This window comes from Natator depressus, chromosome 1 (genome assembly GCF_965152275.1).
Source record: "Natator depressus isolate rNatDep1 chromosome 1, rNatDep2.hap1, whole genome shotgun sequence".
NCBI classification, from domain to species: Eukaryota; Metazoa; Chordata; order Testudines; family Cheloniidae; genus Natator; species Natator depressus.
In genome coordinates this window covers 331,488,381-331,502,119 of record NC_134234.1, presented here as the reverse complement: position 1 = coordinate 331,502,119, position 13,739 = coordinate 331,488,381, and the positions used below count along the sequence as shown (strand labels likewise).

Genomic DNA, 13,739 nt, shown 5'->3' with positions numbered 1-13,739 from the left:
GCATACATTTTGAAAGGTGAGAGTAATTAACTATTGGAACAATTTACCAAGGGTCATTGTGGATTCTCCATCACTGACAATTTTCAAATCAAGTTTGGATGTTTTTTTTTACAAGATCTGCTCAAGGAATTATTTTGGTGCAGTTCTCTGGCCTGTGTTATACAGAAGGTCAGATTAGATAATCACAATCATCCCTTCTGGCCTTGTAATCTGTCATCTTGGCAATGGTTAATCTGCTTGTGTATAGAGATCATAGCCTGTCATGCTGACCAATTTGTCTCATTGTTTCTTTGTACTCCCGTGTTGTCTGTCTCCATTTGTTGTCTCTTGTCTCATACTTATTAGATTTTAAGCTCTTTGGGCAGGGTCTGCCCTTTTATTCTGTGTTTATACAGCACCTAGCGCAGCACGGCCCTAGTTCATGACTGGGCTCCTACATGCTATGACTATACAAATAATAAATAATAAGTGAATCCATTAAAGCAGTAATAATGGGTGAGTTCTGTTATCTACCTATGTCATGTCAAGAACAAGTTTTAAAAAGATATTTCTCGACACCTTTATTGTTTGCTTCTTGGAAAAGCTAGTTCTAGAGCACACAAGAGGAGCGATGTAGGAGACTACAGGGCTGCCCAGTTGTTCCTGAGGGCAGAATTGTATGTGCAGATTTTGTATTACAGGTGATTAATGTATGAGCCAGAAAGAACTCAGATTCATTTTTAAATACAAGAATGGGTTGTCTTTCACTTGAAAACTGATAAATTCTGTGATAGATGCCTTAGAGAGAGGATGCTTTAGGAAACTAGTTAAGTTTTCGCAAAAAGAAAAGGAGTACTTGTGGCACCTTAGAGACGAACCAATTTATTGGAGCATAGGCTTTCGTGAGCTACAGCTCACTTCACGAAAGCTTATGCTCAAATAAATTTGTTCGTCTCTAAGGTGCCACAAGTACTCCTTTTCTTTTTGCGAATACAGACTAATACAGCTGTTACTCTGAAACCTGTAGTTAAGTTTTGTATCCCTACAGGTGACCTTTGTAAGTCCTCCACCAGTCTGGCTCTCCACACATGTGGTGGGGCAGGTCAGGGTGAGGGAAATGCATTGGCTCCACCTGTCCTAGAAAGCTTTTGCAGAAAAGTTAATGAGGCATCTGGCCCTGTCCCCTTCCACAGGGGTCTCTGCAGGACGGGCAGGGGCTAGCCCATTGATCTCAGACAACCAGTGACTTTCCACCTGCCTTCAGAATGAGCACTGAAAATCACCTTTCTATGATTTTTAATTCATTTTCTCTACTCGAGAAATTATTTTTGCCACTGCCTAAAGGTGGGCTAACATTGAGACAATGTGACTCAATTATTCTAGGAGAAATGTTACAAAACCAACATGTGTTGGCTGCCACCAAACCTGCTCTGTATAATTTTGCTGATCTGATATGAAGCAAAAAATGAGATCTGAGGATGTGAGACACAATTATAGGGTTGAAATGTCCTCTTCCATTTCTTATTCCAGTCTCAGATATCTAATTCAGACTGTAAATGAATTTTCCATGCATGATATAAGCCATGAGATGGTTTCAATCCATTACCTTTAAGTTATTTATATATTTGGCTTGCTCTACAGGAAGATTTCAATAAGGAGGTGAGGAAGCACTGGCCTATTTTCTTGAAAATAATATGAGAAGGGGAGAAATGGACATTGAATATATTCCATAGTCTTGAAATTGCAACAAACTGATGTCTCTTGAAGCTCAGGAGATAATAGTGTCTTATTCTCCATTATTATATCATTTAGAAGACAAATATTTTCCTGAATCCATAGTTTCTAATGCATTGTTGATGTTTTGTTTGAAACCTCAAGTTGAGTCACAAAGATATTTATTCTAAAGCAAATCAAACTGTTACTTTCAGCTTTGTGTAAAATACTAAAAACTTTAATAACGTTAAATAGAATGGGATTATTGACCAAAGATTTCAGGAGATTCCCAGTAACAGTAGCAGAGATATTAAACCTCAGTGCTGCTTGTTTTTCTGTAAGTAACCGGGAAGGAAAGTTGCAACTCTTTTCTTTGTGAAACAATTGTGCATCTGGGCACTGATCTGATCTACATCTGTGCCAGCACGGATCTCCATCCTTAGAGGTCTTTAAGGCCCGGCTTGACAAAGCCTTGGCTGGGATGATTTAGTTGGTATTGGTCCTGCTTTGAGCAGGGGATTGGACTAGATGAGCTCCTGAGGTCTCTTCTAACCCTAATATTCTATGATTCTATGCCCTGGGAATCTGGGAGCCACAACAAGCCACTTGATCCCTTCCCTTTTCTCCTTCACCAAGTGGAAAGTCGGTGCAGTGGAGAATCATGGAAAGCAGTGGTGCAGGATTACCCACAATGCTCTGCCAGTGTGCCTGGAGGAATCACCTTTAGGGCAGTCTGGACTAGTGTGGGTGGTGTGGGCTGTAATTCGTGGAAGCTGAGTGCCATTCCTCCTGCAAGTACCTTTTCTATGCCATCATTAATCTGATTCCCTGTCACTGATCATAGTCCACAAGATGTGAGTTAAAATGAAATAACCACTAAAAATAAACCTGTCACTTACATGGGTCTACAAGATGTGCCCACACCAAAACAGAGTGATCCTGTGATCTTGTTACTGTGACCCTGATCTTTCCTGACCCTATTGTTTTATTCACTGGGGAAGGGTTTCAAACGGCTCAGGGGTCAGATTTTCAATTGCTCAGCACCCACGACTGAGGCCTGATTTTCAAAAGAGTTCGGCTCTCATTTAGGCACCTATGTAAGGGCCAGATTTCCAAAAGTGCTCCGTAGCCAACTGCTCAATTTTGATACTGCTGGTCAGATTACCAAATAAGCTCAGCAGTGAATGGCCACTTATTTGGGTTCCTAGGCAGGAAATGAGCACTTTTGGAAATCTGGCCCGTAGGGTCATTCCTCAATTAGAATGTAAAGGGAAAATTTTCAAAAATACCTAAAGGATTGAGGAGCATAAGTCACCGACTTTCACTGGGGCTCGTCCTCTTATATCCCTTGTGTGCTTTGCAAATCTCCTTCAAGTTGTTTGGGGAAAGGAAAGTGGGTGGGATTTTCAATGACCCGGGAGCACAATTTCAATGGGACTTGTGCTTCTGAATCTCTTATGGGCTTTTGAAAATCCTACCCCAGTATCCTTCTGTTTGCTCCGTACACTGCCTAGCACACTTGTGCATGCAATATGGAAAATAAATGAGAACAGTGTTATGGGAATTATGCATGATATGTTGTAGATTATAACAGAAATGACAAAATACTGGATTCTTGATTAACGATCCTGGTTAAATGGAGGATCAAATGTTATGATGAAACTGAGACTCTTTGTAATTATTTGCAGACAGATTACCACTATGAATACACAGAATGTGACAGCAGTGGATCCAGGTGGAGGGTGGCTGTCCCAAATCCATCAGCGGAGTGCTCTGGATTACCTGACCCCATGAAAGGAAAAGAATGCAGTACGTTTGCACTTTTCATTTTACAGATCTTTATTAGTAATGTTACTGCATTGGCATAAACTATTGGCACTGGTTAATTATCAGTTAGAGACGCAATGTGGGCTATTGGATAGTGCACTGGACTGGGATTCAAGAGATGGGTGTTATTTCTAGCAGGGTGGATTTGATTTAAATCACTAGTCAGGAAGACTCGATTTAGTCATGGTTTTCTACATAAAAGTGCATTCTTGTTGGTTGTTATAACCTTAATACATATTCTTCACAACTCAGAGATAGATGCAGGTTTCATTTTAGAAGGTACACACTATACATTTTTAAAGTGATTTATTTTCAAAAATTTTCTGATTAGTTTTACAGCTAATGAATGATTGTTTGGTTATTTCATTTACCAAAGGTAATTGAAGCAGATATTTATGAAGTCACTGGGAGGTGGACTATCTCCAATTCAACAGGTTAATCATTAATATTTGGAGGATTTTCTTGCCATGCTGTATTAGGAGGAGAACATCACCAGACATTTAAATTGTTTTATTTAACTAAAACAACAATGTTAAGTATTCAACAGCAAACCTATAATATTTTAACAAAACAAGCATATGTCCCTCGCTTCTCACATTTATCTCCAGACTTCTCCTTATTCAGATGATATTCTGTCCCCAACAATCTTCTATTCATTGAATTTTTTGAAACTTTGCACTTTTAGAGAGAGGTAAGGGATTGATTCTGTGTACACAAATTTGCAGAGGGACAATAGAGTTGAGGTTTGTTATTTCTCACCTCTATATATTATTTATTTATTTTAAAATATTTTTGCTGTTAACAAGCATGTTACCTCTGGAGACACAAATCCACAGTTTGAGAACTGCAAAACTAAGCATCTCTGATGGTATCTTCTAGACTGAACACTGAGTCCCATTGGGTAGATAGAAAGATTAACCTAAATAATCTATACAGAAGCCCCTGGAACCCCATAAGATTGGGTCCCTAATCCATGAACTATTGGAACTCATTTACAAAACTTTTCTTAAACATTACATGAATATATTGTCTCATAATATGGAATTAAAATTTAAAATCCCTATTCCATGATGAGATATCTTTGAGTTATAATGTATCTTAATTAAAACTATCTTTAGATAAGTTTTTTCCTCAAAAAGCATTTTATCAAAAAAATCCAATATAAAGAAAAAAAATCCAATTTTTTAAATTATTTTTTAAAAATCATTGATTTTTATCCACCCTGATTTCTAGCTCTCCCACTGACCTCTTATGTTACCTTGAATAAGTCATTTCCCCCTCTCACTGCTTTTGTTTCCCTTCCCATCCTGTCTTGTTTATTTAGACTGTAGGACAGGGACTGTCTTTTACTGTGTGTAACCCACAGGTGAGTATGTGGTACACGTTCCCCTCTGTGCTGATCTAGAGATTATATGAGTCTGTCACAGCACCACTTAGGCAACCACAGCTCTGTAGCTCACGCTTCTGTGCATGCTCCTGTTTAATGCATTTAGGACTCTTCTCCACTGGATTATCTCCCTCCTGGAGCATTGCTGCTAGGATCACACAGTAACTCAACCAGGTTGGGAACCAGCTGGATATGCCACTTGTTTTCCCCTATATTCCATTACTGAGTACTTCAATCAGTCTCAGCTTTATAGGATCTCAGGATGCCGCTCCGTTCAGTGAGAACAGCTGGTATTGTCCAGTTTTTGTGTTCATTTGCTTTTCTCTGTGGTAGGTCTCCTGTTTTAACTTTGATAAACTTCTGACTGAATTCTGATGGCTAAAGACTTCTTAGATTTGGCACCTCTCAGACTCGCATCCTGTAAGGATAAGGATAGTTAAATTCTGGAATAGATTTCCAAGGGAGGTTGTGGAATCCCTATCCTGGAAGTTTTAAAGAACAGGTTAGACAAACACCTGTCAGGGAAGGTCTGCATTTACTTGGTCCTGCCTGAGTGCAGGGGACTGGACTAGATGACCTCTCGAGGTCCCTTCCAGTCCTATATTTCTATGAGTCTGTAAATAGAATTTCAACACATCTAGAAAAATAATCAATGGCTTTTAGATAGGTATGACCCCTCTCTTCACACCGGTCTAGTGCTATTCTTTCCCAAGGCCTGTCCAAAAAATACTGTAAGTAGGAGAAACTCATGCTGTGTCTTTCTGGACATTCTACAAAGTTAGTGTAACCTACATAGAGGGGAGCTAAGTCAAAATGCTTACCAATTCTGTGCTACAGAACTCCTCTGACTTAAAGTATTTGCAGAGACCTGGAATTCATATCTTCGTGAGAAACTACAGCTGGATTTTCTATAAGAACCTTTTAAATACTAAAAGTGGAAATTATAATGGTGTTCACTTCGTTTTTCTTCTTAGGAATCCAGTACCAGTCTTTATCATAGATAAACTGTTACAGCACAGCAGTTACAATGCAGCCTAGCTAAACTAACATCACTAACTAGCGTTTTTTTAATGTTCCTTTAAAATGAAGAATATAACACAGGGCCTAAGCCCTATATATATATATATATATATATATATATATATATATATATATATATATATATATATATATATTTTTTAAATCTCACAAAAATGTGCAGATATTGGGACTTTTGATAACCAGAGATCTTCTGCTATCACATAGGCTCACCCATTTACAACAAGATAAATCATTTAGTTGTATCACATAACCAACTGTTTTAGCATCCATGATATTGAGCACAAACACAACTTTGAATAAGAAAAAACTGACCATTACTATAGGCTGGCATGGTGTCTTTGATTCAATGATGTAATATAGCTCACAAAGACATCTGGCCTCCAGTCTGCGATTCCTCCTTTACGGTGTTTTCTCAATCCCAATGAGTTTTGTAAAATTACAGGAAACTGTATTGAGATCCAGCCTACGGATTCAGTCTGGTTATCCATGGCAGCCCTATCTTCTCTCTGCAGGGCAGGGCTGGATCTGACTGGTGCTCAAATGGCTGACAGTTTTGTACCCCTGATTGAACTCGCTACTGATTGGCAAGGAGCTTCCAGCTTCTAACTAAGGGGGGCATGTGTGTACATTCAGGAACGTCTGCCCTTAATAAACACACAGCTTCAAAACAACTATTGAACACGGTTAATCACTTCCTGCACCCCACTAGTGTGCTGAAATAGCAACTACTTATTTGCGCCACTCAAGGCTCCATACTTCCACCTTGTCTGGGAATGTTTCCATATCAACTCAGAGCAAGTAGAAGCAGCGGCTGTAATTACTGCCATGAGATTTTTGGCTCAACAACAGAAAACAGAATGAAACGGGGGTAACATTAGCATGATTGCACCTGGCATTTTAGCTTCTGCCCTATGCTGGGCCAGCACATTGACATTTAGGCTCCTTCCTGCCATTTTGTGGAGTCCCTTGCATATCCCTTTGACTGTGTCATACTGCAAGGGCCATAGGACAAGCTTCAGAGGCAAAGTTTAGTAAAGTCCCCGGTCACAGCTAGCATCCAAAGGCCACTTACAATGAGCTGGGTTTCTTCTTTTAAAAAAAAATATGTGGTGCACAAACAATGTTAATTGTTTAAGTGACTTAACTTAGACAATAGAAAAAAAAATTGATTGTGGACCTAATAACAGAGAAGAATTTGATGGAGTGCAGTCCACTGAAGTTGTTGACAAATTGGGCCAAATTCTGTGCTCACTTAACCCCAGAAAGGCTGAAATAACTCCACTGAAGTCAATTGTATGATTCAGTTCTGAGGCCTGCATTCAGCAAGTTGTTTGAGCATGTGCCTCGCTCCATTTAATTAAATGGGTCTTTAGCCCCTCTTTAAAGTTAGGCGCATGATTAAGAATCTTGTTGAATTGTGACCTGAGAGCAGAATTTGGCCTGATCTGTTGTTAGGGTTGCCAACTTTCTAATTGCAGAAGACCGAACACCCTTGCCCTGCCCCCTTTCCTAACCCTTCCCCAAGGTCCCGCCTCTACCCTGCCCCTTGTCTGAGGCCCCAGCCCCGGCTCACTCCATACCCCCTCCCTCCGTCACTTGATGTCTCCCATCCTTGCTCACTTGCTCATTTTCACCGGGCTGGGGCAGGGGGTTGGGGTGAGTGAGGGCTCCAGCTGGGGGTGCAGGCTCTACTGTGGGGCCGGAGATGAGAAGTTCAGGGAGCAGCATGGGGCTCAGAGTGCAGGAGGTGGCTCTGGGCTGGGGTAGGGGGTTGGGGTGTGGGAGGGAGTGAGGGCTCCAGCTGGGGGTACAGGCTCTCGGGTGGGCCTGGGGATGAGGGGTTTAGGGTTGGGGGGGGCTCCGGGCTGGGGGCATGAGGGGTTTGCAGTTTGGGAGGGGGGTTCCTGGCTGGGGCAAGGGGTTGGTTGTGTGGGAGGAGGTACGGGGTCTGGGCTGCAGTTGTGGGCTCCAGGGTGGGGCCAGAAATGAGTTCAGGGTGAGGGTGGGGGCTGGGGGTTGGGGTGTGTGAGGGGGTAAGGGCTCCGACTGGGGGTGCGGCCAATGGGAGCTGCAGAGCCGGTGCTTGGGGTGACGCCTGCGGACAGGGGCTGCGCACGGAGCCCTCCTGGCCTTCCCTCTGCTTAGGAACCGGAGGAACATGCTGGCTGCTTCCTGGGAGCCATGCAGAGTCGGGTAGGAAGCCTGCCTGCCCCACTGCGGCCAACCGGACTTTTCATTGGTTTTATATTCCTGTGGACAAATTGTTTGCATTCTGAAAATTTGCATTTCTGCCAGTCTCAGAGGTTTATCTGGAGTTTATTCTCAGGGCATGTCTACACTAGCAACATTAAAGCGCTGCCGCGGCACTCCATGAGGGGAATAGCTACCAGTGCTGGTGCACTGTCTACACTGGCACTTTACAGCACTGAAACTTGCAGTGCTCAGGGGGGTGTTTTTTCACACCCCTGAACGAGACAGTTGCAGCGTTGTAAAGTGCCACTGTAGACAAGCCCTTAGACTGTGCAAATGTTGGTTGAAAAAGAATAGAAAATTGCTTTTAGTAGTTTTAATAGTTTCTCATATTTTTACCCTCTACTAAGCAAAAAAATTTATTTAAATATTTAAATTTAAGTTTATTAAATAACGACATAACCAAGTGTTTACTGCATGGCCGCTGCTCAGATATAGGAATTACTTCTCACACCTTTTAAAGAGGTTCAGAGTTTAGGTCCCTTGAAGCAAATGTGTGAATCATAAGAAATCAATATACTTTTTTCACCTTTCTCCATTTGACACTTGCTGATTTTGTTTTCTGCTCTCACTACTGGACCTTGAAATGAACAGGGTAACTTTTTGGCAGCGTTGTTTTAGCCCTGTCAGTTCTAGGATATTAGCGAGGCAAGGTGGGTGACGTAATATCTTTTAGTGGTCCAACCTCTGTTGGTGAGAGAGAGAGGCTTTCAGGCTACATAAAACTCTTCCTTGGGTCTCTCACGATTACCTTGCTTACTTCTTCGAATAAGCACCACCAATGGAATTGGCAAAGCTCTTAGAATAAGGCATATCCATTCACACTCCCTCTCTTGGCTCTCCAGCATTAGGCTTTGACTTCACTGGCTTTGTTCCCCCAATATTTTTCATCTTTGATATCACCAGTGCAGCTGGGGGCAGTTCTGTAGAAAAGATGTTAATGACTGCTCCTGTTTAATCACCATGTCTTCTAGAGATGAGGTATGTGTGTACATGTACACGTAAATACATGCACACAAGTACACATGCTTTTTGGTATCCATATTTTAAAATATGCTTCCTGGATTGTAGGAAATTGATATTTTGAGATTATTCACTAAAAATGTACTGAAGGGACATGCCCTTTCATTCCACCTCCTCTGGAGCTGATCACTTACTCTCTTACCTGCTGGTTCCTGTCTCCACTCATAGTCCCACTGACCTCAGAGGAACTGCTCAGGGAGTAAAGTGCCACTCAGCATGAGTAAAGGTATCAGAATCTGGACCTGAGGATGAGCACAGGCAGCTCCCATTGAAGTCAGTGGGAACTGAAGGTCGCTTAACACATAGGTTTGGCCCCTGACTTGCTAGATTTTTTTCTCTTAACTGTTGAAAGAGATGAACAGAAATAATTCAGTGGCCCAGTCCTGCAACCCTCACTTGCATGGGAAGTACTTAGTGATTCAAGAAATCCCATTTACTTCGAAGGGGCTATTTGTTTAGGGATTACTTTAATAAATACAGGCTGCAGGACTGGGCCGTTGCAGTCTCTCTCTCTCTCTCTCTCTCTCTGTCTTGCCTGTGAGAGGGTTTTATCTGCTTTCTAAGGAAAATCTGTTGCACTAACTAAAAAGGAAGATTTGCTTTCTCAGGCCCTAATTCAGAAAAGCACCATAAGCACGTGCTTAACTCCATCTCTAGCTAGGGCAGCATTCATGCATTTTTTTTAACTGCAAGCATATGCACTGAGTCCCACTGACTTCATGTGTTGAAATGCTGCCCTGAATAAGGATGCTTTTCTGGACTGGGGTTCAAAGCTGTGTTTACATGGGCCTTTTCCCCCTAACATTCCCTAATATATGTTGACAGGTTTCAGAGTAGCAGCCGTGTTAGTCTGTATTCGCAAAAAGAAAAGGAGGACTTGTGGCACCTTAGAGACTCAAATAAATTTGTTAGTCTCCAAGGTGCCACAAGTGCTCCTTTTCTTTTTGCTAATATATCTTGTTATCTGAGGAGTCACCAGAGGGTGCTGTTACACATATTCTTTCAATGTCATATGCAGTGTTTTGTAGCCCTGTTGGTCCCAGGATATTAGCCCTGGTCTACACTAGGACTTTAGGTCGAATTTAGCAGCATTAAATCGATGTAAACCTGCACCCGTCCACACGATGAAGCCCTTTATTTCGACTTAAAGGGCTCTTAAAATCGATTTCCTTACTCCACCCCTGACAAGTGGATTAGCACTTAAATCGGCCTTGCCGGGTCGAATTTGGGGTACTGTGGACACAATTCGACTGTATTGGCCTCCAGGAGCTATCCCAGAGTGCTCCATTTTGACCGCTCTGGACAGCGCTCTCAACTCAGATGCACTGGCCAGGTAGACAGGAAAAGAACCGCGAACTTTTGAATCTCATTTCCTGTTTGGCCAGCGTGGCAAGCTGCAGGTGACCATGCAGAGCTCATCAGCAGAGGTGACCATGATGGAGTCTCAGAATCGCAAAAGAGCTCCAGCATGGACCGAACGGGAGGTACGGGATCTGATCGCTGTATGGGGAGAGGAATCCGTGCTATCAGAACTCCGTTCCAGTTTTCGAAATGCCAAAACCTTTGTCAAAATCTCCCAGGGCATGAAGGACAGAGGCCATAACAGGGACCCGAAGCAGTGCCGCGTGAAACTGAAGGAGCTGAGGCAAGCCTACCAGAAAACCAGAGAGGCGAACGGCCGCTCCGGGTCAGAGCCCCAAACATGCCGCTTCTATGATGAGCTGCATGCCATTTTAGGGGGTTCAGCCACCACTACCCCAGCCGTGTTGTTTGACTCCTTCAATGGAGATGGAGGCAATACGGAAGCAGGTTTTGGGGACGAAGAAGATGATGACGACGACGACGAGGTTGTAGATAGCTCACAGCAAGCAAGCGGAGAAACCGGTTTTCCCGACAGCCAGGAACTGTTTCTCACCCTGGACCTGGAGCCAGTACCCCCTGAACCCACCCAAGGCTGCCTCCTGGACCCAGCAGGCGGAGAAGGGACCTCCGGTGAGTGTACCTTTTAAAATACTATACATGGTTTAAAAGCAAGCACGTGAAAGGATTACTTTGCCCTGGCATTCGCGGCTCTCCTGGATATACTCCCAAAGCCTTTGCAAAAGGTTTCTGGGGAGGGCAGACTTATTGCGTCCTTCATGGTAGGACACTTTACCACTCCAGGACAGTAACACGTACTCGGGAATCATTGTACAACAAAGCATTGCAGTGTATGTTTGCTGGCGTTCAAGCAACATCCGTTCTTTATCTCTCTGTGTTATCCTCAGGAGAGTGAGATATAATCCATGGTCACCTGGTTGAAATAGGGTGCTTTTCTTCAGGGGACACTCAGAGGAGCCCATTCCTGCTGGGCTGTTTGCCTGCGGCTGAACAGAAATGTTCCCCGCTGTTAGCCACAGGGAGGGGGGAGCCACGCAGTGGGGGGAGGCAAAATGCGACCTTGTAACGAAAGCACATGTGCTATGTATGTAATGTTAACAGCAAGGTTTACCCTGAAAGAGTGTAGCCAGTGTTTTATAAAATGTGTCTTTTTAAATACCGCTGTCCCTTTTTTTTTCTCCACCAGCTGCATGTGTTTCAATGATCACAGGATCTTCTCCTTCCCAGAGGCTAGTGAAGATTAGAAAGAAAAAAAAACACACTCGAGATGAAATGTTCTCCGAGCTCATGCTGTCCTCCCACACTGACAGAGCACAGACGAATGCGTGGAGGCAAATAATGTCAGACTGCAGGAAAGCACAAAATGACCAGGAGGAGAGGTGGCGGGCTGAAGAGAGTAAGTGGCGGGCTGAAGAGAGGGCTGAAGCTCGAATGTGGCGGCAGCGTGATGAGAGGAGGCAGGATTCAATGCTGAGGCTGCTGGAGGACCAAACCAGTATGCTCCAGTGTATGGTTGAGCTGCAGCAAAGGCAGCTGGAGCACAGACTGCCACTACAGCCCCTGTGTAACCAACCGCCCTCCTCCCCAAGTTCCATAGCCTCCACACCCAGACACCCAAGAACGCGGTGGGGGGGCCTCCGGCCAACCAGTCACTCCACCACAGAGGATTGCCCAAAAAAAAGAAGGCTGTCATTCAATAAATTTTAAAGTTGTAAACTTTTAAAGTGCTGTGTGGCATTTTCCTTCCCTCCTCCACCACCCCTCCTGGGCTACCTTGGTAGTCATCCCCCTATTTGTGTGATGAATGAATAAAGAATGCATGAATGTGAAGCAACAATGACTTTATTGCCTCTGCAAGCGGTGATCGAAGGGAGGAGGGGAGGGTGGTTAGCTTACAGGGAAGTAGAGTGAACCAAGGGGCGGGGGGTTTCATCAAGGAGAAACAAAGAGAACTTTCACACCGTAGCCTGGCCAGTCATGAAACTGGTTTTCAAAGCCTCTCTGATGCGTACCGCGCCCTCCTGTGCTCTTCTAACCGCCCTGGTGTCTGGCTGCGCGTAACCAGCAGCCAGGCGATTTGCCTCAACCTCCCACCCCGCCATAAACGTCTCCCCCTTACTCTCACAGATATTGTGGAGCACACAGCAAGCAGTAATAACAGTGGGAATATTGGTTTCGCTGAGGTCTAAGCGAGTCAGTAAACTGCGCCAGCGCGCCTTTAAACGTCCAAATGCACATTCTACCACCATTCTGCACTTGCTCAGCCTGTAGTTGAACAGCTCCTGACTACTGTCCAGGCTGCCTGTGTACGGCTTCATGAGCCATGGCATTAAGGGGTAGGCTGGGTCCCCAAGGATAACTATAGGCATTTCAACATCACCAACAGTTATTTTCTGGTCTGGGAATAAAGTCCCTTCTTGAAGCTTTTGAAACAGATCAGAGTTCCTGAAGATGCGAGCGTCATGTACCTTTCCCGGCCATCCCACGTTGATGTTGGTGAAACGTCCCTTGTGATCCACCAGAGCTTGCAGCACTATTGAAAAGTACCCCTTGAGGTTTATGTACTCGCCGGCTTGGTGCTCCGGTGCCAAGATAGGGATATGGGTTCCGTCTATGGCCCCACCACAGTTAGGGAATCCCATTGCAGCAAAGCCATCCACTATGACCTGCACATTTCCCAAGGTCACTACCCTTGATATCAGCAGATCTTTGATTGCATGGGCTACTTGCATCACAGCAGCCCCCACAGTAGATTTGCCCACTCCAAATTGATTCCCAACTGACCGGTAGCTGTCTGGCGTCGCAAGCTTCCACAGGGCTATCGCCACTCGCTTCTCAACTGTGAGGGCTGCTCTCATCTTGGTATTCATGCGCTTCAGGGCAGGGGAAAGCAAGTCACAAAGTTCCATGAAAGTGCCCTTACGCATGCGAAAGTTTCGCAGCCACTGGGAATCGTCCCAGACCTGCAACACTATGCGGTCCCACCAGTCTGTGCTTGTTTCCCGAGCCCAGAATCGGTGTTCCACAGCATGAACCTGCCCCATTAGCACCATGATGCATGCATTGGCAGGGCCCATGCTTTCAGAGAAATCTGTGTCCATGTCCTGATCACTCATGTGACCGCGCTGACGTCGCCTCC

At 44.2% G+C, this 13,739-nt stretch overlaps 1 protein-coding gene across 2 annotated transcripts in view; it reads left to right on the top strand.

The window, feature by feature from the left end:
- ELAPOR2 (endosome-lysosome associated apoptosis and autophagy regulator family member 2) overlaps nt 1–13,739 on the top strand; it is a 151,034-nt gene that overhangs the window by 58,610 nt on the left and 78,685 nt on the right. For both annotated transcript variants that reach the window (XM_074942575.1, XM_074942574.1), the window contains exon 2: nt 3,381–3,501. In XM_074942575.1, coding sequence (XP_074798676.1) covers nt 3,381–3,501 — 121 coding nt within the window. The remainder of the gene's footprint in view (nt 1–3,380; nt 3,502–13,739) is intronic.